The 22907-nt window shown below is 42.1% G+C and overlaps 1 protein-coding gene across 1 annotated transcript in view; it reads right to left on the reverse strand.

Annotated features, from left to right (window-relative positions):
* Nucleotides 1-22907, reverse strand: part of PGR (progesterone receptor) — a 138676-nt gene that overhangs the window by 75996 nt on the left and 39773 nt on the right. The window contains exon 3 of the mRNA XM_077298475.1: nt 21215-21331. Coding sequence (XP_077154590.1) covers nt 21215-21331 — 117 coding nt within the window. The remainder of the gene's footprint in view (nt 1-21214; nt 21332-22907) is intronic.

A 22907-nucleotide genomic window follows, 5' to 3' on the forward strand; every position in this document is an offset into this window, starting at 1 on the left:
TACCTGATTGTTCTTATAATCTTCGGTATCCCGTAGAAACTTGTTTCTCTTCTTAATTTGAAGATTGTTCCGTAATTCAGAAGTGGTGTTGTCGAGTTTGGTTTTCAAAGTCTTGAAGTCTTCTGATGAGAGAGTGTTGTTTAGTTGCTGCTCGGTAGTGGCGATCCTGGTGCTGAGTTCAGTTATTTTCTTCTGTAAAAAGTCAATGGTCAAAACTATAAGGTCCATAGAACATTTATTGAAAATTGCTTCAAATTTCACACAAAATTCAGTATTGTCATGAAACAATGTGGGTCTCAATATGACCTTGAGACCTCTAGGAATAAGTTGTACTTTGTGATATTCCGCTAATGTAATGCTATGCAAATCTAATGATACGTGTCTCTTTAAATCCCTTTCAAATTCTCTTGTGCGTAATTCTTCTGATGGGGTATTATTATTATTATTTATTGTTATAGCGCCATTTATTCCATGGCGCTTTACATGTGAGGAGGGGTATACATAATAAAAACAAGTACAATAATCTTAAACAATACAAGTCATAACTGGTACAGGAGGAGAGAGGACCCTGCCCGCGAAGGCTCACAATCTACAAGGGATGGGTGAGAATATAGTAGGTAGTTACTGCAGGTTGTAGGCTTGTCGGAAGAGGTGTGTCTTCAGGCTCTTTTTGAAGGTTTCGATGGTAGGCGAGAGTCTGATGTGTTGTGGTAGAGGGTTCCAGAGTAGGGGTGATACGCGAGAGAAATCTTGTATGCGATTGTGGGAAGAGGAGATAAGAGGGGAGTAGAGAAGGAGATCTTGTGAGGATCGGAGGTCGTGTAGGTAAGTACCGGGAGACGAGGTCACAGATGTATGGAGGAGACAGGTTGTGGATGGCTTTGTACGTCATGGCTAGGGTATGTAAAAAAGTCCCCGAAGTAGTGACTTGTGAGATAATAGTGGATGCTTCCTCTTGATTGTAGGATAGAGTAGTAAAAGACATCAGTCCAAGAGAATTTGAAAGGGATTTAAAGAAACATGTATCATTAGATTTGCATAGCATTACATTAGCGGAATATCACAAAGTACAACGTATTCCTAGAGGTCTCAGGGTCCCATTGAGACCCACATTGTTTCATGACAATACTGAATTTTGTGCAAAATTCGAAGCAATTTTGAATAAATGTTCTATGGACCTTATAGTTTTGACCATTGACTTTTTACAGAAGGAAATCGCTGAACTCAGCACCAGGATCGCCACTACCGAGCAGCAACTAAACAACACTCTCTCAATGGAAGACTTCAAGACTTTGAAAACCAAACTCAACAACACCACTTCTGAATTATGGAACAATCTTCAAATTAAGAAGAGAAACAAGTTTCTACGGGATACCGAAGATTATAAGAACAATCAGGTATATCGATGGCAATCTACAGGCTCTTTCAGAAACCGCAGATTTTCAAGGCGAGGATACAGTCCTATGTCCACCAGCTCGGATAGTGACTTTGGCACCTCACGTTCAACTTTTTTAGAGCAACGCCAGGTACAGCCATCAAAAGGAAGACGCGGAGGACGAGGAGACACCGGTCCAGACCAACACAAGATGACAACAAGATCAGAGGTACAGAAACCTCTACAAACATTGTCTACAATATTTCATCATACTGTTTGTCCCCCTCAGAAATGATGCTCCTACAGAAAGGACTAACTTTTTGTCCTGTACCACGTTTCAACACCTTTCAAGCTGACCAAGAGCTACATCGTTTCATTAGGACATTAAGGTTGAAGGCCCATTTTTCTAATCAGCTACCGGTAAATCCCTCAATAGAACAATCATCATGGACATCCTTTGCTCTAAAAACGTTGAATCTTCGTATCCCTAGCTCTTTCCAACCACATAAAGTATACCATCCTATAGAAACATATATTGATTTTGTACAAAGAGACATTAAAACTATGCTGGAATCTATAGAAAGGGGTCAATTACGAATTAAACATAACCTTACCAATGAAGAATATAGATCTTTACAATCACTTAAAACCAAAAAAGAATTAATTATAAAACCTGCGGATAAGGGGGGCTCCATAGTGATTCTAGATAAGGCATATTATATGGAAGAAATATATACACAATTGAATGATACCAGCACATACTTACCAATACCCAATAATCCAACATTTAATATAGCAAAAGAAATTAGAAAACTGGTGACACATTACCAACAATTAGGAACAATTGATGAGAAACTGGTGGAATTCTTAATTAACAAACATTCGGTAGTCCCAGTGTTTTACACTCTCCCAAAAATTCACAAAAACTTGCAGAGACCCCCAGGACGTCCAATAGTGGCTTCCACTAATTCTATTTTATCCCCCTTAGCAATTACATTGGAAAAAAATCTGTCTCCACTTGTCCCTCTTATTAAATCTTATCTAAAGGATACCATCCATTTTCTTGCTACTTTGAAAGATCTTGGGGTTCTTCCAATCGGTTGTAAACTAGTGACTATTGATGTAAATAGTCTTTACACAAGCATTGGACACCAGGAAGGACTCAAATCAGTGATGTTGTTTCTCTCTAAAAAAAACAGTTTCTCTAATGATTAACTAAATTTCTGTAGAGACCTACTTACGCTGATATTGACCCAAATTTTTTTTCTTTTTGAGGATAAGTTCTTTTTACAGATCAAAGGTATGGCTATGGGGTCCAATCTAGCACCTCTATATGCCAACATCTACATGGATCATTTTGAAACCTCATATGTATATCCACATCCTATGTCTATCTCACCTGTTATATACTGGAGGCGTTATATTGACGATGTCTTTTTCATCTGGACAGGGAATGACGAGAATCTCCTACTCTTCTTTAATGATCTCAATTCCTATATACCTGGATTATCATTTTCAATCCAGCATGATTATCATTCCATCAATTTTTTAAATACCACCGTTATGATTAAAAATGGCAACATTGAGACTGATTTATACACCAAACCTACGGACAGAAACAGTCTTTTGTTATATACCAGCTATCATTCACAGCATATAAAAAAAGTGCTCCCAAAACAAAATCACAACATGACAGAATTAACTGAATGGTCTCTGATTTTGACACCCACTATAAAAGGCATGCTGAGATGGACACTAAATTCAGCAATAGGGCATACCTAAATAAGGTTTTGTGCTCTAGAAGTCAAACACAGGATACATCTACAAAAAAAGCACCTAGGTTGGCTTTTGTCAACACGTTTCATCCTTTTAATTTCCAGATTAACCAATGCATTTTGAGACACTGGAATATCCTACAGAGTGCATATCCTTCAATTCCGGAATTTCATAACAAACCCATTCTTTGCAATAAAAGGTGTCAAAATATCAGAAATCACTTGGTGAGAGCAGATGTGGGCCAGTCCAATAAAGAATTAAAACAAAAGTTTCTGTCTACTCCCCGTAAAGGGACTTTCCCATGCTTGAATTGCCTACAATGTTCAAATATTTCAAAGGGTGATTCATTTACACATCCCCACTCAGGACGTAGGTATCCAATCAAAGGGCATTTCACATGTGACTCTTCTTACGTGATTTATCTCATAAAGTGTCCATGCGGTCTCAGATATGTGGGTAAGACCACCCAGCATATCCGAGATCGCATTTCTCAACACAAATCCACTATTAGATGCGGACGCACCCTTCTCCCCATTCAAGCACATTTTCAACAGAATAATCATAATATTGCCCAATTAAAATATCAAGTTATTGACTGTGTGCCAATCATGAGAAAAGGTGGAGATCGGGTCAAGAGACTAAAGGAACAGGAGTCCTTTTCGATCTTCACCCTCCAGACCCTGACTCCACTAGGTCTTAATAAGGAGTATGACATTTCATATTAAAATTTTGTATTAAAAGCTTATATTAATAATTCTGATTTTCCATAATACCTCTTTCCTTGGGGTCCTACTGCAGGAGTATATAGGTAAATTTTATGTCTATGGATATATGCAAGTACATAGAGATTTGTCTTTTCGTCTCTATGTCTAAATGGTTCTGCCGATAATGTTTATCACTATTATTATTATTTTTATATAGCTTCATACATTTCATTTTTATTGGTACTTCTCTTATATATACTTCCTCATTCACAATGTGTGTTTTTCTCTTTTTTCAGCAGCACGCAGGTACAGAAGCGAGATAAAGCCTATCTATCTTCACAAAGCCATGACGCATGCGCACTTTTCTCTTACCGCTAGTCGGCTTTTTCCGACAGTATTCGGCTGCCGTCGGCTCACGCAAGCGCACATCTCCCTTTTCCTAATGGACCGTAACCCGGAAGTCCTTCGCTTAACACGGCCACCATCCACATAAAGAGCATGCGCACACCATTTGTTTTACTTACGAGCACCGACCAGCACTGCTATCCGGATCCTGCTTCGCCTACGCCGCCTGGAGGCCCCTTGCCGGACACTCCTACCTGGACTATTATAGGTATCCTATGGCTTTTCTATTTGGCACACTAAGGCTGCAGCTACATGTACTACGCTCATTGAATTGCGCTTTCTGACAGCAATATATCTCCACCTTGATTCAGAGGGATTACTTACCTTTTGAAGATCACATTTCACAGTGAAGTACCATTTTTTGCTTTTTTCCTGTTTTTCTTTTGTTTCTTTTTTTCTGTGTTACCTTTTTCCTTTAAAAAAAATTTCTATACATTTTTCCGTATTTTTCTATATATATTTTTTCTATATATATATTTTTTGCCTTTTGCACCTCATTAATCACACGTCCGATACTATACTGGTGTTCCTCTTGCTTGGTTCAGACTTCCTTCTATTAGTGATGTCTTCCTTTCATGCCACTTGCACTATGCTTTTGTCACAATATATAGTGTTATAGTAAATATTGACCAGACGGTCTGACTGATTTTCTTTGAAAAATTATCTATATTATGATAATAGTTGCATTGTGTCTTGCAGAAACAGACTTAACTTGAGAAAGGCATGCTAGCCGAAACGTTGTAAATATTGATGTCTGTACTTACCGTCCTATTCTGACTAATACATTATTTTGGAACTTTAAATAAATTATTTTTTGCTCAAAAATACTTCTTTTGCCTGACTAATATACTTTTATACTTTTCGTCTAAAGAACACATGAGTTCCGGAGCTCATCTATATATGTGTATATATATATATATATATATATATATTCATTTTTTCTCCTGAGCACCAACTTGATGTACTGTGAGCACCCCATAATTTATTGAGATCTGCTTTAATGCTACAAAATTAATGTTTTATATCTGCTCAGAGAAATCTGCTTCTTTCTCCTCCAGGACTGATCACTCATTTTCAAAATTCTCAATTCTTTATTCAGTGAAGACAGATTATTACATTACCGAGATAAGAGATGACAGTTGGTGCTTATAAGATTCAATGTAGAGGGGAGGAGTTGAGAGGGATGCAGAGGGAGGAGTTAGAAGCAGAGCCCCTCCTCCCTTCAGTCTACATAGATTGTGGTGGGCTATTTGTCCTGTAACTCAAGGTAAAATATAAGAAAAAATTGTAACAAAAATCAATAAAAATGTCCTCCAATAAAACAAATCTGAAAAAAAGTGCCATTTATTTTGTATAAAACACATATTAGGAATCTGCATGAACATAATACCTGGAAGATTTATTTAATCATGTTATTTATTATTAATAGAGAACAGTATACAGAATTTAAAAAATACCAAAAACAATAGTTTGCTATATTTGCATCACAAAAAAATGAATAAAAATGACACTGCAATTTATATGAACTCGTAAAAACCACTGAAAAGAGAAACAATTGTTCTTGCATAAATCAAAGCTTCATAAAGAGAAATAGTAACAGTTAAAAAAAAGGCCCTAAAAAATCAAATAAAAATTGGCTCGTCATTAAGAAGTTAATTGGTGTATAATTATAAACCGAATTGTATTATTGTTTTTGCTCTTTTTAGTTTGGAAACATTCCTAGTTTTGCTATGGGACCCTATCATTTCAGTGCCTGCCCCTATAAACCTGGTCGTTTAGTAGTAATTGCCCTGAGTTGTCAGTAACCCAACAGTACTTAAAGAATTATTCAACTCATAGCCTTGAAAGTCATAACTCCGTCCAGGCTCTGGAAACGGTGACTCTTTCTGTAACCTCCATAGACAGGAATAGGAATAATGGAAACAGCATAGCACAGCTGCTCTTGGTTGTTTCCAACAGTGTCATAGGTACGGATTAATTTAAATGCCTTGGCATGACATGTTAAAGAGCTATTAAAGAGCTTTTCTGGGATTTAAAGAAATCGAACAGGAGAAATTGTGATCAAATAAAATACAAAAGATTATGCATTTAATAAATCCACCAGCATTTTATGCCGTTGCTTCAGAGGTCCCAGCCACTCTTTAGTGATTGACCTGCATTGACAGTGTGCCACACATGCTGACATTTTATTATTTATTATTATTATACATTTTTATAGCGCCATTTATTCCATGGCTCTTCACATGTGAATACGGGGCAAATATAGACAAATACATTAAACATGAGCAAAAAACAAGAGACACAGGTACATAAGGAGGGAGGATCCTGCCCACGAGGGCTCACAGTGTGCAGGGGATGGGTGAGGATACACTAGGAGAGGGTAGAGCTGGTTGTGCGGTGGTTCAGTAGGTTGAGGATCACTGCAGGCTGTAGGCTTGTCGGAAGAGGTGAGTCTTCAGGTTCTTTTTGAAGGTTTCTATGGTAGGCGAGAGTCTGATGTGTTGGGGTAGAGAGTTCCAGAGTATGGGGGAAGCACGGGAGAAGTCTTGGATGCGGTTGTGGGAAGAAGGGATGAGAGGGGAGTAGAAAAGGAGGTCTTGAGAGGATCGTAGGTTGCGTGTAGGTAGGTACCGGAAGACCATGTCACAGATGTATGGAGGAGATATGTTGTGGATGGTTTGTATGTTATTGTGAGGGTTTTGAACTGGAGTCTCTGGGCGATAGGAAGCCAGTAAAGGGCTTGGCATAGGAGAGAGAATGGGGAATAGCAGGGAGACAGGTAGATTAGTCAGGCAGCAGAGTGTAGGATGGATTGGAGTGGTGCCAGAGTGCTAGAGGGGAGTCCAGAGAGTAGGAGGTTGCAGTAGTGACGGCGGGAGATGATAAGGGCATGCACTAGTGTGTTTGTGGTGTCGCGATCAAGGAATGCGTGGATTTGGGAAATATTTTTGAGTTTGAGACGGCAGGAGGAGGCAAGGGCTTGGATATGTGGCTTGAAAGAGAGGCAGAGTTGAGGATCACCCCGAGGCATCGGGCGTGTGGGACTGGGGAAAGTGAGCAGCCATTGACATTGATGGATAGGTCTGGTGGAGGGGTAGAGTGAGATGGGGGAAAGATGATGAATTCTGTTTTGTCCATGTTCAGTTTTATAAAGCGAGCAGAAAAGAAGGCTGAAATAGCAGACAGACAGTGCGGGATTTTGGTAAGTAAGGAGGTGAGGTCTGGTCCGGATAGGTAGATCTGTGTGTCAGCCTACCATCACAGCATGGAGACCACAAGATCATCTGCCTGTGTCACAGTTCCACCCATCAGTGTGTCTGGGATACAGTTATTGACAGCTCAGCCATCCAATCTGGTACTGGGGTGTGTTGAGCTGTCAGTGTGTTGATTGATAGCTCGACTATACAATCTGAGACTGTCTCCAAGTGTATATTATCCCAGGTGATTGCCATGCTACTTAACTGAGCTGTTTCTGTGTGTTCATCTTTCGTTGCCTGACCTTGGACCTCGATCTGTCAATCTGTCTGTTTAACCTCTTCTGCCCTGATCCTGTATTCTCCTGGTATTCTGACCTCGGAATGTTACCTGGCTAAGCTTTTTTCTCTTCCTTCTGTTTATGACATACCCCCCTGGCTTCTAACCTTGGGCTCTTTGACTATCCGGACTCACGGTTTGGCCGTAAGAAGGGACTAGCATCGCAGCCTGGAGCACCAAGGGAATTATCAAGTTTTTCCGAAATCCTCAAGGATGCTCTTGGCCTTTGACGCCCCCTGTTCTCTAGTGGAGGCCATGCGAATGGACTGCAGAATTCGTGAGAGTCGTGGTGAACAGCAGGTTGCTTGTTATACTCCCCTGAGCAGATCCATTTACATAAGGTGGAGCCATTGGAGGTTAGCATTGCCAGTCCTCATGTTACGGAGAGATGTAAACAAGATTTTGGACTCTATCTATACTGTGGTCTCTCTGGACATTTTCTTAAGAATTGCCAAACTCGTCCTCAAGCTGTCAAACCATCGCGAGAACATCTGAGTCTGGGTGATGGCCGAGGAGGTCACCCAGACTCCCAAGTACATTTTTCTTCCTCTGATAAAATATGGACAAATACAATGTTATCTTTCGAGAACCAGGTGTTATCAATATTGGCATTCATTGACTGTGGATCTGCTGCTAACTTTATTGATCTGGGACTGGTTCTGAAGTTAGGGTTAGGGATAGTTAGTTTAGAATTTTCGCCCTTGACAAGACACCGCTAGCTCACAATTTGGTCAAGAGAGCAACGGTGGATTTCACTCTCCAAGTGGAAGCACTCCACTCTGAACCCGTCTCCTGTTTTGTGTTGGATAATTTACCTGCTGGATTGGTACTGAGGTTTTCAGGGTTGCAGATTCACAATCCTGACATTGATGGGTATCAAAGTGAGATTGTGAAATGGAGCCCCAACTGTTATAAGAAATGTCTAAAAAATGTACAAATATGCTCCGCTAGTTTGAAGGATCTTCTGGGGTACCTGAAGGTCTTCAGAGATGCGTTCACAGAAAAAGAGGAGGAGATAGTATCATCGCTATGATTGTGCTATCGATCTTATTCCTAGTGCCAAATTGCCTAAAGCTCGCCTTTACAATTTATGTGGCCTGAATGGACTGCCATGAAAGAGTATGTTGATGAAAGTTTATGGAGGGGTCATATCCGTCCGTCCTCCTCCCCTATAGCTGCTGGATTTTAATTTGTTAAAAAGAAAGATGGGGGTCCCTGTCCCTGCCTTGATTTCCGAGAACTAAACAAAATCACGGTTAAAAATACTTACACACTTCCACTCATCCCTGACGTATATAATCAGCTTCTGGGACCCAGAGTGTTTTCTTAACTTGATCTTAGAGGGGCTTACAATTTCATACGCATCCAGAAGGATGATATGTGGAAAACAGCATTTTTAATCTCTGAAGGTCTTTTTGAAAACCTTGTTGTGCCTTTTGGATTACCCAATGCACCAGCTGTGTTTCAGAATTTTGTAAATTATATTTTCTCTGAATGCACTGGAAGACATTTTGTGATTTACCTGGATCATATTCTAATATTCTAGACCGATTTGGACACTCACAGAAACATGTATGTGTTGTGTTATAGAGATTGAGGGAGAACTCTTTGTTTCCTAAATTAGAAAAATTAGTTTTTTCTGTTCAGGAAATCTCTATCTTGGGGTTTATCTTGTCAGCAGAAGGGTTTAAGATGGACACTGGAAAGGTGCAGGCCATAATTGATTGAGTTCAACTTCTTAAGGCTTTGCAACGTTTTCTGGGATTCGCCAACTATTATACGAGATTTATCAAGGGGTTTTTGCAGATTGCTAAACCACTTACTGACCTTACACGTAAGGGGGAGAATCTCAAGGTTTGGTCCCTGAGTGCTATCAGAGCTTTTGAAAGATTAAAAGAGTGTTTTATGTCTGCACCCATTCTGATCCAACCTGGTCTCCAAGAAACGTTCATTGTGGAGGTGGATTCTTCGGAGATCGGGGTGGGGGCAATTTTTTCGCAGGGGCCCCAAACTCTGACTAACCTGTGTCCATGTGCTTTTTTTTCAAAAACATTTTCACAGGCAGAGAGAAATTATGATTTTGGCGATCGGGAACTACTTGCTGTCAAACTGGCCTTTGAGGAAAGGAGGCTTTTTTTGGAGGGGGCGGTTCATCCAGTTATGGTGGTCACTAATCATGAGAATTTAGCTTACATTGAATCAACTAAAGGTTAGCTCATAGACAGGCCAGATGGTCCTTGTTTTTCTCCGTTTAATTTTTCTATTACATTCAGACCACGGTCTAAGAATGTGAAATCTGATGCAATATCTCCTAGTCTAGATTCAATTTCTCCTTCAGAACCTGCATCCTCCATTATTCCTCAGGGTAGTGTAGCTTCTATGGTAACCTCGGAATTAGAAGAAAAGATTCATAAAGTCCAGTCATTTGCTCCTTCCGCTTCCTCAGGGTCCAAATTATTTGTGCCTGTGTACCTAAGATTGCGGGTGTTACAGGAATTTCATGATTTCATCTTAAGTGGTCATCCTGTGGTTACTGCTACATGGAAAGCCATTGCCAGACTTTTTTGGTGGCGGTCCATGCATGTTTGGTGGCTGTCCATCGAGATGTGATGGTCAATTAGGTAGTTAGGGCCTTCCATCTAAAATTTCCTGAGAAGCCGGGTGGTCTGTTGGCCCCACTAGAAGAGGGGGTATTGTCATGATTCCACCCCTCAATGTGTCTGGGTTTGCAGTTATTGACAGCTTAGCCATCCAATCTGGTACAGGGGTGTGCTGAGAAATCAGTGTGTTGATTGACAGCTCGACTATATAATCTGACACTGGGAGGCGCTGGCTGTCTCCAAGTGTTCATTATCCCAGGTGATTGCCATACTACTTAACTGAGCTGTTTATCTCAGACCTCTCCCAGATGTACAGTACAGACCAAAAGTTTGGACACACCTTCTCATTGAAAGATTTTTCTGTATTTTCATGACTATGAAAATTGTACATTTACACTGAAGGCATCAAAACTATGAATTAACACATGTGGAATTATATACTTAACAAAAAAGTGTGAAACAACTGAAATTATGTCTTATATTCTAGGTTCTTCAAAGTAGCCACCTTTTGCTTTGCACACTCTTGGCATTCTCTTGATGAGCTTCAAGAGGTAGTCACCGGGAATGGTTTTCACTTCACAGGTGTGCCCTGTCAGGTTTAATAAGTGGAATTTCTTGCCTTATAAATGGGGTTGGGACCATCAGTTGTGTTGTGCAGAAGTCTGGTGGATACACAGCTGATAGTCCTAATGAATAGACTGTTAGAATTTATATTATGGCAAGAAAAAAACAGCTAAGTAAAGAAAAGTGAGTGGCCATCATTACTTTAAGAAATGAAGGTCAGTTAGTCCGAAAAATTTGGCAAACTTTGTCCCCAAAAGCAGTGGCAAAAACCATCAAGCGCTACAAAGAAACTGGCTCATATGAGGACCGCCCCAGGAAAGGAAGACCAAGAGTCACCTCTGCTTCTGAGGATAAGTGTATCCGAGTCACCAGCCTCAGAAATCGCAGGTTAATAGCAGCTCAGATTAGAGACCAGGTCAATGCCACACAGAGTTCTAGCAGCTGACACATCTCTACAACAACTGTTAAGAGGAGACTTTGTGCAGCAGGCCTTCATGGTAAAACAGTTGCTAGGAAACCACTGCTAAGGACAGGCAACAAGCAGAAGAGACTTGTTTGGGCTAAAGAACACAAGGAATGGACATTAGACCAGTGGAAATCTGTGCTTTGGTCTGAGGAGTCCAAATTTGAGATCTTTGGCTCCAACCACCGTGTCTTTGTGCGACGCAGAAAAGGTGAACGGATGGACTCTACATGCCTGGTCCCCACCGTGAAGCATGGAGGAGGAGGTGTGATGGAGTGGGGGTGCTATGCTGGTGACACTGTTGGGGATTTATTCAAAATTGAAGGCATACTGAACCAGCATGGCTACCACAGCATCTTGCAGCGGCATGCTATTCCATCCGGTTTGCGTTTAGTTGGACAATCATTTATTTTTCAACCGGACAATGACCCCAAACACACCTCCAGGCTGTGTAAGGGCTATTTGACCAAGAAGGAGAGTGATGGGGTGCTACGCCAGATGACCTGGCCTCCACAGTCACCAGACCTGAACCCAATCGAGATGGTTTGGGGTGAGCTGGACCGCAGAGTGAAGGCAAAAGGGCCAACAAGTGCTAAGCATCTCTGGGAACTCCTTCAAGATTGTTGGAAGACCATTCCTGGTGACTACCTCTTGAAGCTCATCAAGAGAATGCCAAGTGTGTGCAAAGCAGTCATCAAAGCAAAAGGTGGCTACTTTGAACAACCTAGAATACAAGACATAATTTCAGTTGTTTCACACTTTTTTGCTACGTATATAATTCCACATGTGTTAATTCACAGTTTTGATGCCTTCAGTGTGAATTTACAACATTCATAGTCATGAAAATACAGAAAAATCTTTAAATGAGAAGGTGTGTCCAAACTTTTGGTCTGTACTGTACAGTATATTCATCTAAGTGTGGTTTGTTTCCTCTGTGCCTAGAGTTCTGTATGTTGATCTTTCTTTGCCTGACCTAGGACCTTGTTTTGACGATCCGTCTACTTAACCCCTTCTGCTCTAATCCCCTAACCTCCTGGTCTTCTGACCTTGGAAAGTTACCTGACTACGCTTTTCAGTTTATAACGTACCCTCCTGCCTTCTGACCTTGGACGCCTTGACTATCCTGACTCACGGCTTGGTTGTGAGACTTGACTAGTGTCACAGCCTGGCGTTGCAGCGGAATTATCAAGTTTTTTAAATAATTAACCCCTTTATGACATGGGCCGTACATGTACTGTGCATTTCGTGTCTCTCCCTTGGATGTGGGCTCCGGCACTGAGCCCACATTTTTCCCAGCACATGTTAGCTGTTTTGAAGAGCTGACATGTGCCCCTAACAGTTGCTGGTGGAATCACGATTCACGTGCAGCTATTAACCTGTTAAATGCCGCTGTCAATGTCTGACGGCAGCATTTAATGTGATCCCGCTGGAAGCGAGCCACAAATTCCACCCATCAGCGCACGTGTCACATGACCATGGGTAACCGATTGGTTGGCATGACAACCAGGTGGCTGCAGCAGACCCCTGTGGTTGTCACTGCCGGATTGCTATGAGCGCCATCCAGCAGTCAGTGCTCATATCAAGTGAGCATTTCTGTTCCACACAGGCGATCTCATCATCGTCTATGTGTAGTAGAGGTAATCAGAAGATCACAGCTTCTAGTTTCCCATGGAGACTATTGAAGCAAGTGAAAAGTTAAAAAAAAGAAGAAGTTTTTAAAAAATATTTAAAAAATAACAAAATATAAAAGTTCAAATAACCCCCCTTTTGCCCCATTCAAAATAAAACAATAAAAAAAAACAAGTATTTGGTATTGCCGCATTCAGAATCGCTCAATCTATAAAGGTATAAAAATAAGTAATCTGATCAGTAAATGGTGTAATGAAAAAAAAGTCAAAAAGCCAGAATTAGGTTTTTTGGTTTAGCGACATTGCATTAAAATGCAATAATGTGCGATCAAAGAATTGTATCTACACCAAAATGGCATAATTAAAAACACCAGCTAAGCACGTAAAAAAACAAGCCCTCACCCAGCCCCAGATCACAAATAATGGAGACACTGGGAGTCTCGGAAAATGAAGCAATTTTTTTTTTTTACAAACTTTGGAATTTTTTTCTGCCACCTAAATAAAAACCAACCTATACATGTTTGGTATATACGAACTCGTAATGACCTGGAGAATCATAATGGCAGGTCAGTTTTAGCATTTAGTAAACATGGTAAAAAAAAAAAAAAAAAAAAAAAAAAGAGTTCTGAAATTGCACTTTTTTTGCAATTTCAGAGCATTTGGAATTTTATTCCTGTTTTCCAGTACACAATATGGTAAAAATCAATGGTGTTGTTCAAAAGGACGACTCATTTCGCATAAAAACACGGCCATATTGATGAAAAAATAAAATAGTTATGGCTCTGAGAAGCAGGGGAGCAAAAAACAAACGCAAAAACGAAAATGGGCTGCGGAGTGAAAGGGTTAAAGTGAATCTGCTTTCACTTTGTAAGGGTACCGTCACACATTGAAATTTTCATCGCTGCGACGGCACGATTCGTGACGTCGCAGCGTCGTATAATCATCGCTCCAGCGTCGTAGACTGCGGTCACACGTTGCAATCACGGCGCTGGAGCGATGCCGAAGTCCCCGGGTAACCAGGGTAAACATCGGGTAACTAAGCGCAGGGCCGCGCTTAGTAACCCGATGTTTACCCTGGTTACCAGCGTAAACGTAAAAAAACAAACAGTACATACTCACCCGTCGGTGTCCTTCAGGTCCCTTGCAGTCTGCTTCCTGCTCTGAGTGCAGCCGTACAGTGAGAGCAGAGCGCAGCACCGCTGTGATCTGCTCTCACTTTCCGGCCGGCACTCAGAGCAGGAAGCAGACGGCAAGGGACCTGAAGGACACCGACGGGTGAGTATGTACGGTTTGTTTTTTTACGTTTACGCTTGTAACCAGGGTAAACATCGGGTTACTAAGCGCGGCCCTGCGCTTAGTTACCCGATGTTTACCCTGGTTACAAGCGAACACATCGCTGGATCGCTGTCACACACAACGATCCAGCGATGTCAGCGGGAGATCCAGCGACGAAAGAAAGTTCCAAACGATCTGCTACGACGTACGATTCTCAGCAGGGTGTCTGATCGCAGTAGCGTGTCAGACACTGCGATATCGTAACGATATCGCTAGAACGTCACGAATCGTAACGTCGTAGCGATGGAAATTTCAATGTGTGACGGTACCCTAATCCATGAACACCATGATGTAGGGGCAAAGACCCTGATTCCAGAGATGTGTCACTTATAAGTCTGCGTGTTGTTGTTTTAACCCAAATAGTGTTTTATTATTGGGAGATTATCACTACAAGATTAGGTGTCTTGTGCCTCGTGGTTAAACCCCGCCCCCACAACTGATTAGCAGTTTTCTGCCTATGCACAGCATGCACAGTGAGTGGCCAATCAGTGGTGTGGGCGGGGTTATACAGAGCTCAGCATTCAGAGCACTGCAGAGAAAACTGAGACTAAATCACAACTGCTGTGCTCACTAAAATAAGTGGCATTGCTGGATTTAGGCTCTGTCCCTACAAAAATGCTGCTGTCAGATTACATGGCAAAAAGCGACCCACAGTTCCCCTTTAAATTTTTTCCTCTTAGCTGTATTGTTTTTCTTTTTTTTTTAAATCAGGGACAACCCCTTTAAGTTACCCTTACCTTTTTTTTAAAAAAAAATTTTATTTCTGGAAACCGGCTTTGTGACCAATACATGGTCAAAGAAGGCAATGGAGGGTCTTGCAGTACAAAAAGGCGTGATGCCTGACTCCAACTAATACGGAGAGAGACAGGAAAGCAGCGCCAGTGCGGTATTCAGAGGGCGCTATACGCTCTGTATACTATACCGTAGGTTATTCATCAGCTCTCTACGAGTCTCTCATTCACTCTCCCTCTATGGAAATGGAAAAGTTATTTCTGATGCAGATTTTCTAAGTAACGCAGAGTTCAGTCTGTTCTGATGCTGTCGGAGTTGTGGGGCGCCCTGACCTTCACAGATAAGCTGCTATTCAATTACCACTGCTCTTATTAAGCAACATAATATTGAAGCAAGGAGATGACATTTTCTAAGGGTTTTTCATTTTTTTTAATCGCAAACTGAGAATATTAATTTAATAACAGTTGGCAAACAGGAGTAATAAAAAAAAACGAAGAGCGTATATGTAAAAGTGTAGAAAATATACAATAGCTTATGAGTAGCGATGGGCGAACCTGAGCAGTAAAGTTCGGCGTCCGTACAGAACACTTACTGTTCGGGCACGGACACCGAACACGGACTTCAACAGGAAGTCTGTGTTACTGTTCGGGTTCGGCTGCCCGAACACCAGGTGTTTGTCGCAGTGTCCTGTGCATAACAGCGCGGCAAACACTGCTTCTGATCGGCAGTGAAATCATCCCCACCGGTCAGAGAGCCGCGGTTCCCATACTGTCAAAAGACAACGTGAGCGCTCAGCTGTGATCGGAGGTATAAAGTTTACCTCCAGTCACTGGTGTCAGCTGATGGGACAACTGCTCCCATCATCCGACACCTGTTGCCACTAATAACAGTGAGAGCAGGAGCGGCAGATGGGAGTATTCATCAGACGCTCCTGCGCTGTAAATAATAATAAAAAATAAAAAAACGGTGTGGGTTCCCCAGTATTTTTGTTAGCCAGCCAGGCAAAACTCACAGCTGGCTGCAACCCTCACCTGACATCTTCAGCAAGGCTAGTTATCAAAAATAGTGGGGTCCCCACGCCGTATTTTTTAATTATTTAGATAATTTTAAAAAACAGCATGGTCCCCCCATTTTTTGACAACCAGCCTTGCTAAAGCAGGCAGCTGGGGGCTGGTATTGGCCCCCCCAGCCTAAAAATAGTAGCCTGCAACTGCCCAGAAAAGGCATATCTATAGATGCGCCAATTCTGGCGCTTTGCCCGGCTCTTCCCACTTGCCCTGTAGCTGTGGCAAGTGGGGTGATAGTTGGGGGGGTTGATGTCACCTTTGTATTGTCCGGTGACATCAAGCCCCAAGGTTAGTAATGGAGAGGCATCAATAAGACGCCCCCAATTACTAACCCCATAGTCACACTGTATGAAAACACAGGCATCAAGAATAAAGTCCTTTAATTGAAAAAATGACACAGACTCCTTTAATAATCTCAATCAAAATATACTTACGACCTTGTCTAATTCCTCCGAAGCCCTCGTTCTCCTGCAATAAACCAAAAATAAAATACAACAATATTCCTCACTTGTCAGTCGTTCTGTTCCACGTCGTAATCCATGTCTGGGGGGAAAAACAGTTTTCAACCTGGACGGTGCCAAAATGCGACAGTCCAGGCTGAGAACCACTGGTGACTGAACTGCTGCGAGCGCAGCCTCAGTGACTGGCGATGTCATCGAGGTTACCTCCAGTCACTGAGGCTCCGTTCCCAGCCAGGCTGAATTGCCGTGACATCCCCGCTAGTGCCGTCTGCTTTAGTATGGCTGGTTGTCATAAAATGAGGGGTACTCCATGCCATTTTTTACAATTATTTATTTAAATAATTAAAAAATACGGCGTGGGGACCCCTCTATTCTTGATAACTAGCCAGCTGTGAGTTTTGCCTGGCTGGTTAACAAAAATATGCGGGGATTTTTTAAATTATTTATTTACAGCGCAGGAGTGGCTGATGAATACTCCCATCCGCCGCTCCTGCTCTCCCTGCTATTAGCGGCAGCAGGTGTCGGATGATGGGAGCAGTTGTCCCATCAGCTGACACCAGTGACTGGAGGTGAATTTTATATCTCCGATCACAGCTGAGTGCTCACATTGTCTTTTGACAGAGTGGGAACCGCGGCTCTCTGACCAGCTGGGACGGTTTCACCGCCGATCAAAAGCGGTGTTTGCTGCACTGCCATGCACATGATAGCGCAGCAAACACTGGATGTTCAGCCCCTCATTCAAGTGAATGGGGTCTGGGTTCAGGTACTGTTCTGGTACCCGAACCCGAACTTTTTGTAACTGTTCGGCCGAACCCACTGGACCCAAACATCCAGGTGTTTGCCCATCTCTACTTATGTGTGATCATATAATGTATAATACCAATGTGATGGCTGACAATAGTCTATAGTTATGTATGTGTTCTGGATAATTAAACAAGTTGTCCACTATTTGGACAAGTTCTTGTTGTCCTCCTCGCTTGGCCCCCATAAAATAATAAAGCTTATACTCGCCTCCCTTAACTACCTGCCTGTTCGACCCGGCACGAGCACAGAGCAATCGATGACCACATCAACAGAGCAGCTCTTCTTCTTCCTGGCTGCACTGTCGATGACACATGACTGCGGACGTCATGCTGATTATAGGAATATCCACTGCACATTCAGCTATTGCAAGTAAATTGAAGACAGCAATGGTTCCTTGGATGCAAACAATGTTACGTGATGGTTTTAGAAATCTTTTTCAAACAGTCGCTGGGTGAAGGGCACTTGTGGTTATGGATGTCTTGTAGGGCGCTATACAGTGCCTGGTGTATATTTGCACCCAAGGAACACTATTAACTTATCATTAATGTGCACTGTCTTCAGTAAACTTTATCTGCATCAGCTGAGTGTGCAGTGGATTCTCCTCTTATTATTTCTCTGGACTCCCTCCCATTCCATAGACTCATAGAATGTTAGAGTTGGAAGAGACCTCCAGGGTCATCTTGTCCAACCCCCTGATCAATAAAAGATTCACTAAACCATCTCAGACAGATGTCTGTCCAGCCTCTGTCGGAAGACCTCCATTCCCCCTGAATTTCACATTCTACAAGTGTGTGCGCTCAGTATTTTATACTGACATCATGAGGGTTCAGTGATGGTCAATGGAGCAGATCTTTATTCCTCCAGCTGGGTCCGTGGTCCCTTATGCTGGCATCCTGTAGAGTGTCCTCTGTATTCCTACACATGGAGCCATGGTGCCTTGGCTACTGTCATGTAGAGTCTCAGAGTAAACGGAGGCAGATTCCTCTTTTATAGTTCACAATTCTTATTCAGGCATTATACAGAGGTTAGGGGGAAGATGGGAGGAGGTCATCTCTCATTGTTCAAGTATTAAATCAATCTGCATAGTTTGTTCTTCAACGATAGCATAACAATAAGCTGAAATAAACATCAATTCAGGAGTCAACATTCAGGCTCATATGAACAATGACCTATGTCTCTTGATCCACCGAAAAATATGCATTACATAATTAAGAATAAAGGCGGTGTCTTCACATTCCTCCTTCTTCTTAATTAACTAGACGTGAGAGGCTTCCAATCATCCTTCTCCACTTGTCGAAGACAGTCCATCAGCATTTCTTTCAGCACAGACACGAATGTAAGAGATTTCAGCTTCATGAGAACCTTTGTATCATCCAGTTTCGACAAAACATATTACAAGTCTTCCTGGGGAATAAACTCCACAATCCCCATTCTGTCCTTGGTTACATCAGCAAAGAAGACATCTCCAGCTTCTCTCATATGATCTTTCAGATTTTGCCAACTCCTTCCGGGGTCCACCATATCCTTCCCCTTGTATCCATTGCATTCATACATGTCATCCTCCTCATGCTGTGGTTCCTGGAAGCTGTTGAGGGCAAACGGAGTGGCACCACCTCCCCTTCAATTCTTCAGCTCGATGGCACGGATACGTCCATGCCTATGGAACAACTTCTCCAGCTCCTTCTCCCGCTTGAGGCTCCGGGTCCTAATGCTACCAACAACTCCTGGATTTGGTCTGCTTGGAACTGGGTATTTGATTCTAGACTGCCAGTGGATCCTTGATTTGGCAGGCAGTTCAATTCCTTTTGGTCAAACTAATCATCCTACACGACGTTCCAGGCATCCAAATGGACCAATTCCTGGTTCAAATCCGACTGTGTGTTGGTGGCCCTGTATTCGATGCTTCAAAGCTGGCACAACTCCTGTAGTTACCATTTCCTTATGAGGCTGTATATCCACTCCGGTTCTCCTCCCAAGTCTGAGCTGATGGGTTGGACAAGGTGGCATCCAAAACCGGATGGGTATGCCTCATCTATGGTCTGTCTATATGCCTCCCTGATTGTTGAACCATTGGATGTTGTCTACAAACACCAGTCACCTTCAGCTCCACCGGATCCACCGGGCTGAGTGGTATCCCACCACTGTCACCAAGTGTGGAGACACAAGGGTCAGTGGGTGATCTCGTCTGCTGACCCAGCTGCCTTTATAAAGATCACATGGATCAGGGCTCATTCCACTGAACGCCCACAATAACATATAGAACAGTCCCAGCAAGTACATAAGATGGTGCAAATGACAGAGTCTCACACTTCCTCTGGCTCACCGGGAATTAGAACATTTGCAACTTTGGGGCTTCCAGGGCCAAATACCCCAACTACTGACCCCCCCCGCTTTTGGTTGGCACCTACAGAGAGGAGGGTTCAGTTATAGTTAATGGAGCAAATCTGTATTCTCCCAGCTGGGGCCGTGGTCCCTTAATCTGGCGTCCTGTAGAGTATCAATTCTGTATTCCTACCCCTGGAGCCATGGTGCCTTGGCTACTGTCTTGGAGCGCATCACTGGAAACAGAAGCAGATCCCTTTTATAGTTCACAGCTCTTATTCAGGAATTATCCACAGGTTTGGGGGAAGGTGAGTGGAGGATATCTATAATTCTTTGAGTATTGAATCAATCTAGATAGTTTGTCCTTCAAGGCTTTTGAACACTAAGCTGAAATATACATCAATTAAAGAGTCAATGTTCGGGCTTATATGAACAATTACCTATGTCTCTTGACCCACTGAAAAACACATCTATCGGTGTGGCTTATGGTATCAATGCCTTGCTTAGAGTGAAGAAAAATAATCTCTGTGACTGCTCCATGTAACTTGTCACGACCATAATGTAATAATCAACAAGCAGACAGAACTTCCCTTTCCTGAGATTGGAAACTGCCTTAAAGACTTCCTCCTGTTTCTCATTTTATTGCTGTATTATTTTACAAGACATCAAAGATTGTTTTCTGGATTGTCTTCAGTTTCGGAACATTTCTCAAAAGGGACAATTCCTATTTAGCATCACAAGCCAAATGTTGAGGTCTTAAATATTGTGTGCGACAGGCAGATATATCACAGGAATCCATAAAAATGAATTTATATCTACTCTGCTGATTTTTTAGTTATTTTTATAGTTGTAGGAGGACTTGTGAATATTTTTTGTTGCATCAAAAATGTGAATAAACTTTTATTCGTATTTGGTTTCCATATACAAACCTTTAATAGAAGGTAATTTCTTATCGTTTCAAGCCAATGTTATATCTTTTAACAGCTATAATTCTTGGTGTTCTTTTGCTGAAAGCTTGGGTCATGTAGGTTACGCCATTAAACTACGCCAAGTAAAACGGATTTGCAGATAAACAAGGCTCAGAGTCTTAAAATGTACTAGAACTAAAATTAAAAATCAATATTCTCCGACTGAGCCCCAAACCTAATGTTACATAGAAGGAAGGCTAACATTCTATTAACTTTCCATAATTACAATCAAATTTTTCTTTCCCCTTTTTTGACAGTTCATAGATATATTGTTGACCACCAGGAAACTTCATGGGCTCCATATGTATCAAGAAGATAGACACAAAAACTAAACTCAAAACAACAAACAAGAAAAATACAATAATAAGAGGAACTAAAACCCCCAAATAACCCAGGAAAACTATAGTATAACATGTTCGAAATGGATTAAGTTTTCTTAGCTGTACCACCAGGTCATCACGGATTGTGCCTCTTACCTCCCAGAATCATGCCAGCTTGGCAGCATTTTCTCAGTCTACACGACGGACAATTCTTTCTTCTGATTTTATCCACAATGCAGTCATTCCGCCCAGCGCATAAGTAATTATGCTGCCCTGAAGAGATAGAGAGAAGTGTAAGGTAATTTGTATAGTAGAATGGTTAATTGGTAGTATTGGTTGCTGTATTATAGTAAATGGGATCATACACCCAGTGTTATAACAGCATATATACAATAGACTTGATAAAGTCAAAGTGATGTCACAGCACAAAAATAATTCACTGTCATCTCCCGCCTTGACTACTGCAAGCTTCTACTCTCTGGCCTCCCCTCTAGCACTCTGGCACCACTCCAATCCATCCTACACTCTGCTGCCCTAATCCACCTGTCTCCCCGCTATTCCTCAGCCTCTCCCCTATGCCAAGCCCTTCACTGGTTCCTATTGTCCAGAGGCTCCAGTTCAAAACCCTAACCATGACATACAAAGCCATCCACAACCTGTCTCCTCCACACATCTGTGACACGGTCTCCCCTCTACCTACACGCAACCTCCGATCCTCACAAGATCTCCTTCTCTACTCCCCTCTTATCTCTTCTTCCCACAACCGCATCCAAGACTTCTCCCGTGCTTCCCCCATACTCTGGAACTCTCTACCACAATATATCAGACTCTCGCCTACCACGGAAACCTTCAAAAAGAACCTGAAGACTCACCTCTTCCGACAAGCCTACAACCTGCAGTGATCCTTAGTCTGCTGAACCGCAGCACGACCAGCTCTACCCTCTCCTATTGTATCCTCACCCATCCCCTGTAGACTGTAAGCCCTCGTGGGCAGGGTCCTCTCTCCCTCTGTACTTGTGTGTCCTTGTTTTGCTCATGTCTATTGTACTTGTCTATATTTGCCCCTTTCACGTGTGAAGCGCCATGGAATAAATGGTGCTATAAAAATGTATAATAATAAAAAGAATATCTCTCTCTATGATCTATCTATCTATCTATCTATCTATCTATTATCTATCATCTATCAATCATCTATCTATCAATCATCTATCTATCTATAAATCTATTAATCTATCTATCTATCAAAATGTAATGACCAGAGGTCCGAATAAGATCCAGTGAGTCACAAACCAAGACTAAGGCAGAAATCTCCAACGGTATTTACTCAAAGGCAAAATAATAAAGGTAATATGGAGAATATTAAAGTAGATGCACCCCAAAGATACACCAGCTCAGCAGCAGCTGAAATCACTGTGCCACTCCAATGTCTCCTGAGAACTGTATGCTACAGCAGACTAGTAAGAAATTTACCTAGCAGGGCAACTAAACAGGAACAAGTGTAAATTGATTGTAGTGTTATAAAGGGAGCCCCTGGAATGGCACACTGAGTATAACTTACACAACTCTAATATAAGATACACCTCTAAGTAACAATTAAACACTCTGAGCAGAGATACCCGGGTATCTATAACTTATGGTACCGTATCCTGAGATGGATCTCCTCTCAGGTAAGAATCCGCACAGGCTGCAGCCCAGTCTATATCTTCAGCGCCAATAAGTCACAGCAAGCTCCTCTTGTCTGATCGGCGGATGCCGAGCCCAAACGCCGGGGACTTAGTTAGTGGCCTCACGATATTGTCTCTTCTTCTGTAGCTCCTAGGAATGCTTCCACAACAACCCGTCCGTTTCT

The sequence above is a fragment of the Ranitomeya variabilis genome, chromosome 3, assembly GCF_051348905.1.
Source record: "Ranitomeya variabilis isolate aRanVar5 chromosome 3, aRanVar5.hap1, whole genome shotgun sequence".
Classification (NCBI taxonomy): Eukaryota; Metazoa; Chordata; class Amphibia; order Anura; family Dendrobatidae; genus Ranitomeya; species Ranitomeya variabilis.